The sequence below is a fragment of the Anolis carolinensis genome, unplaced genomic scaffold (genome assembly GCF_035594765.1).
Source record: "Anolis carolinensis isolate JA03-04 unplaced genomic scaffold, rAnoCar3.1.pri scaffold_9, whole genome shotgun sequence".
In the NCBI taxonomy this organism is placed as follows: domain Eukaryota; kingdom Metazoa; phylum Chordata; class Lepidosauria; order Squamata; family Dactyloidae; genus Anolis; species Anolis carolinensis.
The window spans coordinates 3324680-3344079 of record NW_026943820.1 but is presented as its reverse complement, the minus strand read 5'-3'; the positions used below and the strand labels follow the sequence as shown (position 1 = coordinate 3344079).

General features: G+C 41.7%; 1 protein-coding gene across 1 annotated transcript; it reads left to right on the top strand.

The window, feature by feature from the left end:
- The first annotated feature begins 3154 nt into the window (after window positions 1–3154).
- Window positions 3155–17537, top strand: LOC134293617 (thyrotropin-releasing hormone receptor-like). The gene is made up of 4 exons (XM_062961726.1): window positions 3155–3449; window positions 8032–8511; window positions 10184–10571; window positions 15906–17537. Exons 2-4 carry the CDS (start codon window positions 8144–8146, stop codon window positions 16323–16325), a joined length of 1176 nt encoding a protein of 391 aa, XP_062817796.1. The 5' UTR covers window positions 3155–3449; window positions 8032–8143; the 3' UTR covers window positions 16326–17537.
- The last annotated feature ends 1863 nt before the right edge of the window (window positions 17538–19400 follow it).

Below are 19400 nucleotides of genomic sequence, written 5' to 3'. Positions count from 1 at the left end.
GTAATGAACTACTTTTTCTGTCAAATTTGTTGTCTAACATGATGTCTTGGTGCTTAATTTGTAAAATCATAACCTAATTTGATGTTTAATAGGCTTTTCCTTAATCCCTCCTTATTATCCAACATATTCACTTATCCAATGTTCTGTCGGCCCGTTTACGTTGGATAAGATAGATATATAGATAGATAACATCTCTTTTCATTGGGGAGATGGTGGCGGAGTATAAATAAAAGTTTTATTATTACAGTAGAGTCTCACTTATCCAACATTCTGGATTATCCAAGCCATTTTTGTAGTCAAATGTTTTCAATATATCGTGATATTTTGGTGCTAAATTCGTAATTTACAGTAATTACAACATAACATTACTGCGTATTGAACTACTTTTTCTGTCAAATTTGTTGTACAACATGATGTTTTGGTGCTTCATTTGTAAAATCATAACCTAATTTGATGTTCAATAGGCTTTTCCTTAATCCCTCCTTATTATCCAACATATTCACTTATCCAACATTCTGCCGGCCTGTTTATGTTGGATAAGTGAGACTCTACTGTATCTGTGGAATAATGTCCAGGGTGGGAAAAAGAACTCTTGTCTGTTGGAAGAAAGTGGGAATGTTATCTGAGGATGCCTGCCCTAGATGTGGGCGAAACGTCAGGAGAGAATGCTTCTGGAACATGGCCACACAGCCCGGAAAACTTACAGCAATGTAAAGGTCAGACATATATGTATCACTGGCCTCACAACCTCTGAGGATGCCTGCCATAGATGTGGGGGAAACGTCAGGAGAGAATGCTTCTGGAACATGGCCACACAGCCCGGAAAACATACAACAAACCTGTGATCCCGGCCATGAAAGCCTTCGACAACACATGGGAATGTTGTAATTAGCCACCTTGATTAGCATTGAATGGCCTTGTAGCTTCAAAGCCTGGCTGCTTCCTGCCTAGGGGAGTCCTGGATAGGGGATCCTGGGAATGGAACAGAATAATAATAATAATAATAATAATAATAATAATAATAATAATAATAATAATAGCGTGGGTCTGGAACCTGTGCAACTTGACTCAAAATGGATGTATCTACGGGAGCTCTACAAATATGTTGTTGTTGTTGTTGTTGTTACAATAGAACAACAACAGAAGACAGAATTCAACATAATAATAATAATAATAATAATAATAATAATAATAATAATAATAATAATGGTGTGGTCTGGAACCTATGCAACTTGACTCAAAATGGATATATCTACAGGAGCTGCACAAATATATTATTGTTGTTGTTGTTGTTGTTGTTGTTGTTATTATTATAACAAATCCATTACTGCCAACTATACTGGACAGAAGACCGGGAATTCAACATAATCATCATCATCATCATCATCGGTCGGAAAGGACCGAATGAATAAACAACAACAACAACAACAACAATAATAATCATCATCATCATTGTATGGTCTGGAACCTATGCAACTTGACTCAAAATGGATGTATCTATGGGAGCTCTACAAATACAGCCCAAAAAACTCACAGCAACCCAATAATAATGATGACAACAATAACAACAACAACAACAACATACTTTTATTACGGTCCATGGACCCACAGCTATTGAATAAATAGTATGCAGGAATTTACAAATAATAATAATATGGATGATGATGATGATGATGATTATTATTATTATTATTATTATTATTATTATTATGCATATAAACTTTTTATTACGGTCCATGTACCCACAGCTGTTGAATAAATAGCATACAGAAATTTACAAATAATAATATGGATTCTTATTCTTATTATATTAATAATAATAATCATACATATAAACTTTTATTATGGTCCATGGACCCACAGCTGTTGAATAAATAGCATACAGGAATTTACAAATAATAATATGATGATTATTATTAATAATATTATTAATAATAGTAAATATAAATTTTTATTAAGGTCTATGGACCTACAGCTGTTGAATAAATAGCATTCAGGACTTTACAAACAATAATATGGGTGATGATGATGATTATTATATATTATTAATAATAATAATAATAAACTTTTATTACGGTCCATGGACCCACAGCTGTTGAATAAATAGCATACAGAAATTTACAAATAATATTATAGATTCTTCTTCTTATTAATAATAATAATAATAATCATACATATAAACTTTTATTACGGTCCATGGACTCACAGCTGTTGAATAAATAGCATATAGGAATTTACAAATAATAATATAGATTATTATTATTAATAATAATAATAGTAAATATAATTTTTTATTAAGGTCCATGGACCTACAGCTGTTGAATAAATAGCATACAGGAATTTACAAATAATAATATAGATTATTATTATTATTAATAATAATAGTAAATATAATTTTTTATTAAGGTCCATGGACCTACTGCTGTTGAACAAATAGCATACAGGAATTTACAAATAATAATATAGATTATTATTATTATTATTAATAATAATAGTAAATATAATTTTTTATTAAGGTCCATGGACCTACAGCTGTTGAATAAATAGCATACAGGAATTGACAAATAATAATATGGATTCTTATTCTTATTATATTAATAAGAATCATCATACATATAAACTTTTATTACAGTCCATGGACTCACAGCTGTTGAATAAATAGCATACAGGAATTGACAAATAATAATATGTATTTTATTATTATTATTATTATTATTATTATTATTATTATTATCAACACAACAACGTTGTATGGCACAGCAAACAAGATCGATATGCTGGATTTTGTTTCGCAAAACCACAAGTCGAACACTTCCCAAGTGTCTAGGACTGTGTGATGTATTTTCTGATGATGTGTGCAGATCCCAGTAGGGTGGCCTTTTGCAGTTGGCAGATGGTGATTTTGTCAATGTCTATTGTTTCCAAATGCCGGCTGAGATTATTATTATTATTATTATTATTATTATTATTATTATTATTATTATTACATATTAGAAACTACTCTGGATCCTGCATTGGAGAAAGTGAGGATAATTAATCAATCAAAGATTCTAATTAATTATCCTCGGGGGCGGCATTCCTTCCCACCCATGTCACTTGGCTCCGGCTGTCACGGCATCTCCTTAATGCATTGGTCAAGCCCTTGAAGCCGGTCAAGCCCTCGGATCCTTCCTTGAATCCAGCAAACATCCCGGCTTGTATTATTTCATTTATCCCTCCTTTGCGAATATTGCAGCCTCTGCTCTCATAGGTTCTCCTGCCAGGATGGAGCTGCATCAGCTGATGAGAAATCCCCTTTATATCACCCATCGGTGAGCCAAAGAGGCTCCCATTGATGCTGTGTGCCGGAGAGGCTTGAAATCCTATTGATCCCAATGGGGGATTGCCTGGATTCCTATTGAGTCTCCTTGCCGGGCACTTGCAGACCGTGAGATCCGGAAGAGAATAAGGTAACAAGTCCTGCAGGAAAAAGTTACTGGGATGCTTTGAAAGCAAAGGGATGATGGGTTCACGGCAGAGGAGAATGGGAATTAAGGATATTATTTTTGTCGATTTTCTTCTGCTCTAAATGGATTAATATTATTATTATTATTATGACACAGCAAACAAGATAGAGATGCTGGATTTCGTATCACAAAATCCCAAGTCGAACACTTCCCAAGTGTCTAGGACTGTGTGATGTATTTTCGGATGATGCGTGCAAATACCAGTATTATATTATTATTATTATTATTATTATTATTATTATTATTATTATTATTATTATTATTGTTATTATTATTATTATTACTATTATTATTATTGTATTATTATTATTATTATTATGACACAGCAAACAAGATAGAGATGCTGAATTTCGTATCACAAAATCCCAAGTCGAACACTTCCCAAGTGTCTAGGACTGTGCGATGTATTATTATTATTATTATTATTATTATTATTATTATTATTATTATTATTATTATGACACAGCAAACAAGATAGAGATGCTGAATTTCGTATCACAAAATCCCAAGTCGAACACTTCCCAAGTGTCTAGGACTGTGTGTTGTATTATTATTATTATTATTATTATTATTATTATTATTATTATGACACAGCAAACAAGATAGAGATGCTGGATTTCGTATCACAAAATCACAAGTCGAACACTTCCCAAGTGTCTAGGACTGTGTGATGTATTATTATTATTATTATTATTATTATTATTATTATTATTATTATTATTGTATGACACAGCAAACAAGATAGATATGCTGGATTTCGTATCACAAAATCACAAGTCGAACACTTCCCAAGTGTCTAGGACTGTGTGATGTATTATTATTATTATTATTATTATTATTATTATTATTATTATTGTATGACACAGCAAACAAGATAGATATGCTGGATTTCGTATCACAAAATCACAAGTCGAACACTTCCCAAGTGTCTAGGACTGTGTGATGTATTATTATTATTATTATTATTATTATTATTATTATTATTATTATTATTATTATTGTATGACACAGCAAACAAGATAGACATGCTGGGTTTCGTATCACAAAACCACAAGTCGAACACTTCCCAAGTGTCTAGGACTGTGTGATGTATTTTCGGATGATGCGTGCAGATCCCAGTAGGGTGGCCTTTTGCAGTTGGCAGATCGTGTAATTATTGTTGTTGTTATTATTATTATTATTATTATTATTATCCTACTCTCATGATTCCACAGCTTTGCACTTTATTCTGCTTGTATTCCAAATTCTTTGCAGTCCTTGTGTGCCTCCTAGCTCTCCTATATTGTGCAAAGCCGTATAAAAGCAATTGCCTTTCCATTGCAATCTTTTTTTTTTTCCCCTTTCAATTTTTGCAAAGAGTTGCTTCTTGCCTGATAAGGTGGCTCAGCAGGGAAGGCAAAAGCTGTCAGGAGATGGGAAGGGAGGAAGCCACGATCTGCCACAAAGCGGGACAGACGGACGGTCTCAGCCGACTGGAGGCCCCGGGATCCATCAATTATCTGGCTTTTAAAAGTGATTCATAGATTCATTATGCCGTTCGTTATAAAAGGCCCGGACACGTTGCAAAATTGGGAGTTGACAGGCCACAGATTTGGTTGCAAGGTCTCTCTTTCGCTCCCTTTTGCAAATATAATTCAAGACCTTGGACAGCTCTTTGGACCGAGGAGCATCAATCAACACCGCAAAACTGATGAAGTTTGAGAACACTTTGATTCCATGATTCAATGTTGTTGTTGTTGTCGTCGTCGTTATTATTATTATTATTATATTATGACACAGCAAACAAGATAGATATGCTGGATTTTGTATCACAAAATCACAAGCCGAACACTTTCCAAGTGTCTAGGACTTTGTGATGTATTATTATTATTATTATTATTATTATTATTATTATTATTATTATTGACACAACGACGTTGTATGAATAATAATAATAATAATAATAATAATAATAATAATAATATTATTATTATGACAGAGCAAACAAGATATGCTGGATTTCGTACCACAAAATCACAAGTCGAACACTTCCTAAGTGTCTAGGACTGTGTGATGTATTTTATTATTATTATTATTTTATTGTATGACACAGCAAACAAGATAGAGATACTGGATTTCGTATCACAAAACCACAAGTCGAACACTGCCCAAGTGTCTAGGACTGTGTGATGTATTTTCGGATGATGCGTGCAGATCCCAGTAGGGTGGCCTTTTGCAGTTGGCAGATCGTGATTTTGTCAATGTCTATTGTTGCCAAATGCCGGCTGAGATCTTTTGGCACGGCACCCAGTGTGCCCATCACCACCGGGACCACCTGCACTGGTTTCTGCCAGAGTCTTTGGAGTTCAATCTTGAGGTCCTGAGAGCGGCTGAGTTTTTCCTGTTGTTTTTCGTCACCTGGGATGGCGACATCAATGATCCAAACCTTTTTCTTTTCCACAACTGTGATGTCTGGTGTGTTGTGTTCCAGAACTTTGTCAGTCTGGATTTGGAAGTCCCACAGTATCTTTGCGTGCTCATTTTCCAAGACTTTTGCAGGTTTGTGATCCCACCAGTTCTTTGCTGCTGGGAGGTGGTACTTGAGGCATAAGTTCCAATGGATCATTTGGGCCACATGGTTGTGCCTCTGTTTGTAGTCTGTCTGTGCGATTTTCTTACAGCAGCTGAGGAGATGATCCATGGTTTCATCGGTTTCCTTGCACAGTCTGCATTTTGGGTCATCAGCTGATTTTTCGATCTTGGCCTGAATTGCCTTTGTCCTGATGTCTTGCTCCTGGGCTGCAAGGATCAGGCCTTCTGTCTCCTTCTTCAGGGTCCCATTCGTGAGCCAGAGCCAGGTCTTCTCCTTATCAGCTATTATTTATTATTATTATTATTATTATTATTATTATTATTATTATTATTATTATTAATTGCCTTTGTCCTGATGTCTTGCTCCTGGGCTGCAAGGATCAGGCCTTCTGTCTCCTTCTTCAGGGTCCCATTCGTGAGCCAGAGCCAGGTCTTCTCCTTATCAGCTATTATTTATTATTATTATTATTATTATTATTATTATTATTATTATTATTATTATTATTAATTGCCTTTGTCCTGATGTCTTGCTCCTGGGCTGCAAGGATCAGGCCTTCTGTCTCCTTCTTCAGGGTCCCATTCGTGAGCCAGAGCCAGGTCTTCTCCTTATCAGCTATTATTTATTATTATTATTATTATTATTATTATTATTATTATTATTATTATTATTATTAATTGCCTTTGTCCTGATGTCTTGCTCCTGGGCTGCAAGGATCAGGCCTTCTGTCTCCTTCTTCAGGGTCCCATTCGTGAGCCAGAGCCAGGTCTTCTCCTTATCAGCTATTATTTATTATTATTATTATTATTATTATTATTATTATTATTATTATTATTATTAATTGCCTTTGTCCTGATGTCTTGCTCCTGGGCTGCAAGGATCAGGCCTTCTGTCTCCTTCTTCAGGGTCCCATTCGTGAGCCAGAGCCAGGTCTTCTCCTTATCAGCTATTATTTATTATTATTATTATTATTATTATTATTATTATTATTATTATTATTATTAATTGCCTTTGTCCTGATGTCTTGCTCCTGGGCTGCAAGGATCAGGCCTTCTGTCTCCTTCTTCAGGGTCCCATTCGTGAGCCAGAGCCAGGTCTTCTATTATTATTATTATTATTATTATTATTATTATTATTATTATTAATTGCCTTTGTCCTGATGTCTTGCTCCTGGGCTGCAAGGATCAGGCCTTCTGCCTCCTTCTTCAGGGTCCCATTCATGAGCCAGAGCCAGGTCTTCTCCTTATCAGCTTTTCCTTCAATTTTGTCAAGGAACTTTCCATGCAATGTTTTGTTGTGCCAGCTGTCAGCTCTAGTTTGTAGTGCGGTTTTCTTGTACTGGTTTTTTGTCTGCTGTGCTTTACGGAGTTTCTGATTTTTGACTTCAATCAAAGCATTATTATTATTATTATTATTATTATTATTATTATTATTATTATTATTGGATGTTAAATTAGATTCTTAATTTAGGACTGTGTGTTGTTGTTGTTACTATTATTATTATTATTATTACAGTAGAGTCTCACTTATCCAACATTCGCTTATCCAACATTCTGGATTATCCAACGCATTTTTGTAGTCAATGTTTTCAATACATCGTGATATTTTGGTGCTAAATTCATAAATACAGTAATTACTACATAGCATTACTGCGTACTGAACTACTTTTTCTGTCAAATTTGTTGTATAACATGATGTTTTGGTGCTTACTTTGTAAAATCATAACCTAATTTGATGTTTAATAGGCTTTTCCTTAATCTCTCCTTATTATCCAAGATATTCGCTTATCCAACGTTTTGCCGGCCCGTTTATGTTGGATAAGTGAGACTGTACTGTATTATTATTATTATTGAGAGTGCCATCAAACTGTGTTAATGCTACAGTGCAGATGCATCCAAAGCAGCTCCCAAAGGCTTTGGGTACGTTTCCATTTCTCACCATCTGCATTCTTTCCAGTGTTTTCCGGCTGATGTGCCCATCATCAATGGATTTGGAGCAGAAAGGGAAGGAAAATAAATCCGTCATCTCCCCGAATTGAGCATAGCTTCGCATTGTTTTCATTGGAACCATGGAGAATAGCAGCAAGTTGGAGAGCCCCATAAACGTGTCCCTGGATGCCACCGTGGGTCTTCTGCAATACAAGGTGGTCTCGGTCTTCCTGGTCTTGGGCATCTGTGTGGTGGGCATCGTGGGCAACGTGATGGTGGTGCTGGTGGTGCTGACGGCCCGGCACATGCGGACGCCGACCAACTGCTACCTGGTCAGCCTGGCCGTGGCCGACCTGATGGTGCTGGTGGCCGCCGGGCTGCCCAACGTGTCCGACAGCCTGGCCGGGAGCTGGGTCTACGGCCTGGCCGGATGCCTCGGCATCACCTACTTCCAGTACCTGGGCATCAACGCCTCCTCCTGCTCCATCACGGCCTTCACCGTGGAAAGGTAAGCAGAGGCACAGAGCAGAATCATTAAAGGTTTGGGGCCCCAAAGGTCAGCTAGACCAACCCTCTTCTTCCCACCATCCAAGCCATCCCAACAGATGGTCACCAGCCTCTGTTTCAAAAACTTTACTGGACTCCCAGGTAAATTCCATTATATTTGGAAGGGACTCCAATGGTCATCCAGTCTGACCCTTTCTCCCAGGCAGGAAGGCACAATTCAATCCCTCCCAATAGATGGCCATCCGGCTTCTCCTGGACTCTCAGGTAAATTCCATTATATTTGGAAGGGACTCCAATGGCCATCCAGTCTGACCCTTTCTCCCAGGCAGGAAGGCACAATTCAATCCCTCCCAAAAGATAGCCATCTGGCTCCCAGGTTAACTCCATTATACTTGGAAGGGACTCCAATGGCCATCCAGTCTGACCCTTTCTCCCAGGCAGGAAGGCACAATTCAATCCCTCCCAAAAGATAGCCATCTGGCTCCCAGGTTAACTCCATTATACTTGGAAGGGACTCCAATGGCCATCCAGTCTGACCCTTTCTCCCAGGCAGGAAGGCACAATTCAATCCTTCCCAACAGATGGCCATCCGGCTTCTCCTGGACTCCCAGGTAAATTCCATTATATTTGGAAGGGACTCCAATGGCCATCCAGTCTGACCCATCCAGTCCAACCAGGTAGGAAGGTACAATTCAATCCCTCCCAACAGATAGCCATCCGGCTTCTCTTTCCAAGCCTTCGGCAAAGGAAAGAGATTCAACCAGGACTCTCAGGATGTCTATGATTCCATTATACTTGGAAGGGAACCCCAAAGGCCATCCAGTCCGACCCTTTCTCCTAGGCAGGGAGGCACAATTCAATCCCTCCCAACAGATAGCCATCTGGCTTCTCTTTCCAAGCCTTTGGCAAAGGAAAGAGACTCAACCAGAACTCCCAGGATGTCTATTATTCAATTATATTTGGAAGGGAACCCCAAAGGCCATCCAGTCTGACCCTTTCTCTCAGGCAGGGAGGCACAATTCAATCCCTCCCAACAGACGGCCATCCAGCTTCTCTTTCTAAGCCTTCGGCAAAGGAAGGAGACTCAACCAGGACTCCAAGGATGTCTATAATTCCATTATACTTGGAAGGGAACCCCAAAGGCCATCCAGTCTGACCCTTTCTCCCAGGCAGGAAGGCACAATTCAATCCCTCCCAACAGATGGCCATCCAGCTTCTCTTTCTAAGCCTTCGGCAAAGGAAGGAGACTCCAAGGATGTCTATTATTCAATTATACTTGGAAGGGAACCCCAAAGCCATCCAGTCCAATCCTTTCACCCAGGAAGGAAGGCACAATTCAATCCCTCCCAACAGATAGCCATCCAGCTTCCCTTTCCATCTCCGATCGTTTTTTGCCAGCATGTCTGCATGGGGTGCCCTTTTACGTTCTCGCCGAGGCAGTACCTATTGATCTACTCACATTGCATGCTTTCAAACTGCTAGGTTGGCAGAAGCTAGGGCTAACAATCGGGAGCTCACTCCAACTCATGGCTTCAAACTGCCAACCTTCTGGTCAGCAGATTTCCTGCAGCTAGCGGTTTAACTAGGGACTTATGCATGCAATGCAATGCAACCTTGGGTCTCCCTTCCTAATTCCGGGCCCCTTCTTCCCTCTTTCCTTTGTCGTCCCCAAGGTACATTGCCCTCTGCCACCCCATCCGGGCCCAGACGATGTGCACGGTCTCTCGCGCCAAGCGCATCATCGCCTTGGTCTGGGCGGTCACCTCGCTCTACGGCCTCATCTGGTTCTTCCTGGTGGACATCGCGGTCAACGCCGGCCAGCGGCTGGAGTGCGGCTACAAGGTCTCCCGCAACCTCTACCTGCCCATCTACCTGCTGGACTTTGCCCTCTTCTTCGTCACCCCACTCGCCCTCGTCACCGTCCTCTATGTGCTCATCGGGAAGGTCCTCTTCCACAGCCCTGTCTTGCCACAGGTGGCAACCATAAGAGATGGCCAGGACGCCGACCAGAACCGGACCGCCGGACCAAGAAGCACGGCCTACGTCTCCTCCAGGAAGCAGGTGAGATACCCATCCTTGGTTGGACATGCCAAACAATTGTAGGGTTGCTCCTTTGTCATCACCATCAGCAGTATCATCATCATTACTATCATCATCATCATCATCACCATCAACAGTATCATCATCATTACCATCACCATCATCATCATCACATCACCATCATCATCACCATCAGCAGTATCATGAGCATCACTGTCACCATTACCATCATCATCATCACCATCAGCAGTATCATCATCATTACTATCACCACCACCATCATCATCATCATCATCACCATCAACAGTATCATCATCATTACCATCACCATCATCATCATCACATCACCATCATCATCATCACAATCAGCAGTATCATGAGCATCACTATCACCATTACCATCATCATCATCACCATCAGCAGTATCATCATAATTACTATCACCACCATCATCATCATCATCATCACCATCAACAGTATCATCATCATTACCATCACCATCATCATCATCACATCACCATCATCATCACCATCAGCAGTATCATGAGCATCACTATCACCATTACCATCATCATCATCATCAGCAGTATCATCATCATTACTATCATCATCATCATCATCATCACCATCACCATCAAAAGTATCATCATCATTACCATCACCATCATCATCATCACATCACCATCATCATCACCATCAGCAGTATCATGAGCATCACTATCACCATTACCATCATCACCATCAGCAGTATCATCATCATTACTATCACCATCATCATCATCATCATCATCATCATCACCATCAACAGTATCATCATCATTACCATCACCATCATCATCATCATCACATCACCATCATCATCACCATCAGCAGTATCATGAGCATCACTATCACCATTACCATCATCATCATCACCATCAGCAGTATCATCATCATTACTATCACCACCATCATCATCATCATCATCACCATCAACAGTATCATCATCATTACCATCACCATCATCATCATCACATCACCATCATCATCACCATCAGCAGTATCATGAGCATCACTATCACCATTACCATCATCACCATCAGCAGTATCATCATCATTACTATCACCATCATCATCATCATCATCATCACCATCAACAGTATCATCATCATTACCATCACCATCATCATCATCACATCACCATCATTATCATCACAATCAGCAGTATCATGAGCATCACTATCACCATTACCATCATCATCATCACCATCAGCAGTATCATCATCATTACTATCACCACCATCATAATCATCATCATCACCATCAACAGTATCATCATCATTACCATCACCATCATCATCATCACATCACCATCATCATCACCATCAGCAGTATCATGAGCATCACTATCACCATTACCATCATCATCATCACCATCAGCAGTATCATCATAATTACTATCACCACCATCATCATCATCATCATCACCATCAACAGTATCATCATCATTACCATCACCATCATCATCATCACATCACCATCATCATCACCATCAGCAGTATCATGAGCATCACTATCACCATTACCATCATCATCATCACCATCAGCAGTATCATCATCATTACTATCACCATCATCATCATCATCATCACCATCACCATCAACAGTATCATCATCATTACCATCACCATCATCATCATCACATCACCATCATCATCACCATCAGCAGTATCATGAGCATCACTATCACCATTACCATCATCACCATCAGCAGTATCATCATCATTACTATCACCATCATCATCATCATCATCATCACCATCAACAGTATCATCATCATTACCATCACCATCATCATCATCACATCACCATCATCATTACCATCAGCAGTATCATGAGCATCACTATCACCATTACCATCATCACCATCAGCAGTATCATCATCATTACTATCACCATCATCATCATCATCATCATCATCATCACCATCAACAGTATCATCATCATTACCATCACCATCATCATCATCATCACATCACCATCATCATCACCATCAGCAGTATCATGAGCATCACTATCACCATTACCATCATCATCATCACCATCAGCAGTATCATCATCATTACTATCACCACCATCATCATCATCATCATCACCATCAACAGTATCATCATCATTACCATCACCATCATCATCATCACATCACCATCATCATCACCATCAGCAGTATCATGAGCATCACTATCACCATTACCATCATCACCATCAGCAGTATCATCATCATTACTATCACCATCATCATCATCATCATCATCACCATCAACAGTATCATCATCATTACCATCACCATCATCATCATCACATCACCATCATTATCATCACAATCAGCAGTATCATGAGCATCACTATCACCATTACCATCATCATCATCACCATCAGCAGTATCATCATCATTACTATCACCACCATCATAATCATCATCATCACCATCAACAGTATCATCATCATTACCATCACCATCATCATCATCACATCACCATCATCATCACCATCAGCAGTATCATGAGCATCACTATCACCATTACCATCATCATCATCACCATCAGCAGTATCATCATAATTACTATCACCACCATCATCATCATCATCATCACCATCAACAGTATCATCATCATTACCATCACCATCATCATCATCACATCACCATCATCATCACCATCAGCAGTATCATGAGCATCACTATCACCATTACCATCATCATCATCACCATCAGCAGTATCATCATCATTACTATCACCATCATCATCATCATCATCACCATCACCATCAACAGTATCATCATCATTACCATCACCATCATCATCATCACATCACCATCATCATCACCATCAGCAGTATCATGAGCATCACTATCACCATTACCATCATCACCATCAGCAGTATCATCATCATTACTATCACCATCATCATCATCATCATCACCATCACCATCAACAGTATCATCATCATTACCATCACCATCATCATCATCACATCACCATCATCATCACCATCAGCAGTATCATGAGCATCACTATCACCATTACCATCATCACCATCAGCAGTATCATCATCATTACTATCACCATCATCATCATCATCATCATCACCATCAACAGTATCATCATCATTACCATCACCATCATCATCATCACATCACCATCATCATTACCATCAGCAGTATCATGAGCATCACTATCACCATTACCATCATCACCATCAGCAGTATCATCATCATTACTATCACCATCATCATCATCATCATCATCATCACCATCAACAGTATCATCATCATTACCATCACCATCATCATCATCACATCACCATCATCATCACCATCAGCAGTATCATGAGCATCACTATCACCATTACCATCATCACCATCAGCAGTATCATCATCATTACTATCACCATCATCATCATCATCATCATCATCATCACCATCAACAGTATCATCATCATTACCATCACCATCATCATCATCACATCACCATCATCATTACCATCAGCAGTATCATGAGCATCACTATCACCATTACCATCATCACCATCAGCAGTATCATCATCATTACTATCACCATCATCATCATCATCACCATCAACAGTATCATCATCATCATCACTATCACCATCATCATCACCATCATCATCAGTATCATCATCATCACTTATCACCACCACCATCACCATCATCAGCACCATCAGCATCATCACCATCATTATGAGCATTATCTCCATCACCATCGCCATCTCCAAAGAAAGAAAACTGCCTTTCGTGGATGTTAATTTACAAAGCAAGACAAGAATTGTTTCAATAGGAACCTGCGGCCATGAAGAGTGTCCTCTTGAGCATGTACAGAGTGCTTTCAATCCTGCCTCTGGGAAGATTAAAAAAATACTTTCCATTCTTGATCTGAGACCGGAGGGATGCCGAGCTTTGGAATAATAATAACAATCCTGTGTGGCTTTATTTTTCGCAGCAGAGCCTTTTAAGCAAGAATTACCCATTGGATGTGTCACCTGCCCTTTCCGCTTGCCAAGTTTTGTCAGCCTCGGCGTGCCAATAAATTGGCTTTGCGTTGCTTTTGTGTTGAATTATCACCGAGGACAGATGCCAGCCGGGAAGCCAGAAGGATCCTGGAGGTTTTTTCAGCTTTATTACAGGGCTCATTCTTGACTATTTTTTTCCCTTTAATACTTTCTTGGAAAGACTCCTGGATAAAGGAGAAATGAAATTAAATCCAAAAGATGGACACTCTGGGTATTTTGCACTACAGCTCCCATAATCCTCAACCAACATGACCTGTGGCTAAACCAGGCATGGGCCAACTTTGGCCCTCCCTCCAGGTGTTTGGGACTACAAATCCCACCATTCCTAACAGTTTCAGGCTCCTTCCTTTTCCCCCTCAGCCACTGCTTTGAACTGGAATATATGGGTCTATACTTCCATATAATCTGGGGTCAGATCCTGGGATATAGGGCAGTGTAGACCCAGCCTTAAGAGTCCTGAATCCCTCACCAACCAGGGTCCACCTTGACCAGGAACCACCTTGACCAGGGGACACCTTGACCAGGGTCCACTTTGACCAGGGGACACCTTGACCAGGAACCACCTTGACCAGGAACCACCTTGACCAGGAGCCACCTAGACCAGGAACCACCTTGACCAGGAACCACCTTGACCAGGAACCACCTTGACCAGGAGCCACCTTGACCAGGAACCAACCTGACCAGGGGACACCTTGACCAGGGGACACCTTGACCAGGAACCACCTTGACCAGGAACCACCTTGACCAGGAACCACCTTGACCAGGAGCCACCTAGACCAGGAACCACCTTGACCAGGAACCACCTTGACCAGGAACCACCTTGACCAGGAGCCACCTTGACCAGGAACCAACCTGACCAGGGGACACCTTGACCAGGGGACACCTTGACCAGGAACCACCTTGACCAGGAACCAACTTGACCAGGAACCACCTTGACCAGGAACCACCTTGACCAGGAACCACCTTGACCAGGAACCAACTTGACCAGGAACCAACTTGACCAGGGGACACCTTGACCAGGAACCACCTTGACCAGGAACCAACTTGACCAGGGGACTCCTTGACCAGGAACCACCTTGACCAGGAACCACCTTGACCAGGAACCAACTTGACCAGGGACCTTCACTTTCACCTCTTCAAGAATTCTCATCCTTCATCTCCTCCTTCACTTTTCCCTTTCTTCTCATCAACAATTTCTTCTCCTATTGACCGGCCATCACCTTCTCCTCTTCAGCCAGTTCTCATCCTTCTCCTTCTCTCTTTCTTTCCCGTTCTTCTCCTCTCCAGGTGACCAAGATGTTGGCGGTGGTGGTGGTGCTCTTTGCCCTGCTCTGGATGCCCTACCGGACCCTGGTGCTGGTCAACTCCTTCGTGGCGCGGCCCTACCTGGACCGCTGGTTCCTCCTCTTCTGCAGGCTCTGCATCTACACCAACAGCGCCATCAACCCCATCGTCTACAACGCCATGTCCCAGAAGTTCCGCCTGGCCTTCAAGGGCCTCTGCAAGTGCCGGAAGGAGGCACAACCGAAGCGGAGGGCCAGCTCCTGTCTGGCCACCAGTGGATCCAGTGTCCAGAAGGAGGTCGGTGTCCAGCGGCTGGAGAACGCCAAGGCTGGAGAAGCAGAGGAGAAGGACTCCACCACTTGGAGAAAACAGCAGTCGGCATCCAGAGAAAAAGAGAAGGGACCCAACTTCAGCGTTCTCTAAATAGGCCTGGGCCAATTTTGGCCCTCCCTCCACGTGTTTTGGACTTCTCCATCTCCAACTTCACTTTCTCAGCCAATTCCCCGTCTCGGTCTTGGCTTTTTCCTCATTGATCTTGATCTTCAGCTCTTCACCATTTGCTTCTCTTTCTCCATCTGCAACTTCACTTTCTCAGCCAATTCCCCGTCTCGGTCTTGGCTTTTTCCTCATTGATCTTGATCTTCAGCTCTTCACCATTTGCTTCTCTTTCTCCATCTGCAACTTCACTTTCTCAGCCAATTCCCCGTCTCGGTCTTGGCTTTTTCCTCATTGATCTTGATCTTCAGCTCTTCACCATTTGCTTCTCTTTCTCCATCTGCAACTTCACTTTCTCAGCCAATTCCCCGTCTCGGTCTTGGCTTTTTCCTCATTGATCTTGATCTTCAGCTCTTCACCATTTGCTTCTCTTTCTCCATCTGCAACTTCACTTTCTCAGCCAATTCCCCATCTCGGTCTTGGCTTTTTCCTCATTGATCTTGATCTTCAGCTCTTCACCATTTGCTTCTCTTTCTCCTTTAGATCCAAAACGCATCCTAGAACATGTCCCTTCACAAACACAACTGTCTGTCTATTGCCAGCCTGCTTCTGTTGACATCCTTCATGATGGAGATCTTCCTTCTTTCCACAAACCGGCGGCCTATTTCGACTTGGTCTTTTCTCTCCCAGAAAATAGCTTTTCAGCATTATTATAACAAATAATAGCATTGCCTTGATGTGTTTTGTGTTTTCCTCCATCCTCTGAAGTCACGCCGCTGCTCTTGTGTTCTACGTCTTGGATGGCTAAGCCTGGAAATGGGCATGCTGTCTTAAAGGAATCAAATATCTTTTTAAAGCAGGAAGAGTTATAAATCCAAATATATTCGGCCCACAAGAGGTTCTGCAAAATGAGATCTGTGAAAATGGGATCGAGTTGGGTTGCAAACCAGTTGTGACAGCCTTCAAATGAAATTCAGAAAAAAGGGCAATGCAAAAAATGAATGCAAATCTGCTCCTTGCTGGGTGGATGATGTGTTTGACAGCAAAGCTTGATTTTATTTTAGGATATTTAATTTTTGGGTGGTTTAATGTGCCTGCTTTGTTGTCCTAGAGGTTCGATTCTGATATTGTTGGTAACTTCTTCTGAGTCATCTCTAGAAATCTGGAATTTTTTAAAATAAAGAGGAAACTTTGTCAGTATTTGAGTATATGTTGAAGCCTAGGATGGTGGAAGGAGACAGTTTAGGAGTGGGAGAGGATCACATATTGAATGTGAGCCAACTCTGTGACGCAGCGGCTAAGCAGCCAAATGCGATCCTAATTTCATTCAAAGGGACACATGCTCATGACTATAAAGGATTGAATTCTGGTGATGACTTTGGTGCAAATATGGTAAAGAGATAGTGTGGTATAATGGTTTGCTTACTCCTATCACAGGCATGGGCCAATTTTGGCCTTCCAGGTGTTTCGGACTTCAGTTCCCACAATTTCTAAGCTGGTAGGCGCACAACAACAACAACAACAACAAATTTTAGTCCAGCCCCCCCCCCCCCCCCCAATAGATAAAGGGACTGTGAATTGGCCCTCTGCTTAAAAAGTTACAATACATTTTAGAAGAGCTATCCGAGGTGCTGAATATCTCCTCCGAAAGTGATCCAGAACCTTGAATCCATTGGCTTCTATTAAATACAAAGGTTGAATGAAAAGTAATGCCTCCACCTTTGTTACTTGGGTTTCTAAGCCGAAGAGCCGGCGTTGTCCGTAGACACCTCCAAGGCCATGTGGCCACTGGCATGACTGCATGGAGCATGGTTACCTTCCCGCCAGAGCAGTACCTATTGATTTACTCACACTCTGGGGGTTGGTGCTCATCTCCATGTCTAAGCCGAAGAGCTGGCGTTGTCTATAGACACCTCCAAGGCCATGTGGCCACTGGCATGACTGCATGGAGTGCTGTTATCTTCCTGTCGGAGCAGTACCTATTGCTCTACTCACACTCTGGGGGTTGGTGCTCATCTCCATTTCTAAGCCAAAGAGCCGGTGTTGTCCGTAGACACCTCCAAGGTCATGTGTCCATAGGCATGACTGCATGGAACACCATTACCTTCCTGCCGGAGCAGTACCTATTGATCTACTCACACTCTGGGGGTTGGTGCCCACCTCCATTTCTAAGACAAAGAGCCAGCGTTGTCCGTAGACACCTCCAAGGCCATGTGGCCACTAGCATGACTGCATGGAGTGCTGTTATCTTCCTGTCGGAGTAGTACCTGTTGCTCTACTCACACTCTGGGGGTTGGTGCCCATCTCCATTTCTAAGCCGAAGAGCCGGCGTTGTCCGTAGACACCTCCAAGGCCATGTGGCCACTGGCATGACTGCATGGAGTGCTGTTATCTTCCTGTCGGAGCAGTACCTATTGCTCTACTCACACTCTGGGGGTTGGTGCCCATCTCCATGTCTAAGCCGAAGAGCCGGCGTTGTCCATAGAAACCTCCAAGTTCATGTGGCCACTGGCATGACTACATGGAGTGTCTTTATCTTCCTGTTGGAGCAGTACCTATTGCTCTACTCACACTCTGGGGGTTGGTGCCCATCTCCATTTCTAAGCCAAAGAGCCGGCGTTGTCCGTAGACACCTCCAAGGTCATGTGTCCATAGGCATGACTGCATGGAACACCATTACCTTCCTGCCGGAGCAGTACCTATTGATCTACTCACACTCTGGGGGTTGGTGCCCACCTCCATTTCTAAGGCAAAGAGCCAGCGTTGTCCATAGACACCTCCAAGGCCATGTGGCCACTAGCATGACTGCATGGAGTGCTGTTATCTTCCTGTCGGAGCAGTACCTATTGCTCTACTCACACTCTGGGGGTTGGTGCCCATCTCCATTTCTAAGCCGAAGAGCCGGCGTTGTCCATAGAAACCTCCAAGTTCATGTGGCCACTGGCATGACTGCATGGAGTGTCTTTATCTTCCTGTTGGAGCAGTACCTATTGCTCTACTCACACTCTGGGGGTTGGTGCTCATGTCCATTTCTAAGCCGAAGAGCTGGTGTTGTCCGTAGAC

What these genes read in the sequence shown, in the direction of transcription:
- LOC134293617 (XM_062961726.1), top strand. Translation starts at nt 8,144, where the DNA reads ATGGAGAATAGCAGCAAGTTGGAGAGCCCCATAAACGTGTCCCTGGAT. An exon ending in ACGGCCTTCACCGTGGAAAG is followed by an intron (nt 8,512 to 10,183) that starts GTAAGCAGAGGC and finishes GTCGTCCCCAAG; the next exon opens with GTACATTGCCCTCTGCCACC. An exon ending in ACGTCTCCTCCAGGAAGCAG is followed by an intron (nt 10,572 to 15,905) that starts GTGAGATACCCA and finishes TCTCCTCTCCAG; the next exon opens with GTGACCAAGATGTTGGCGGT.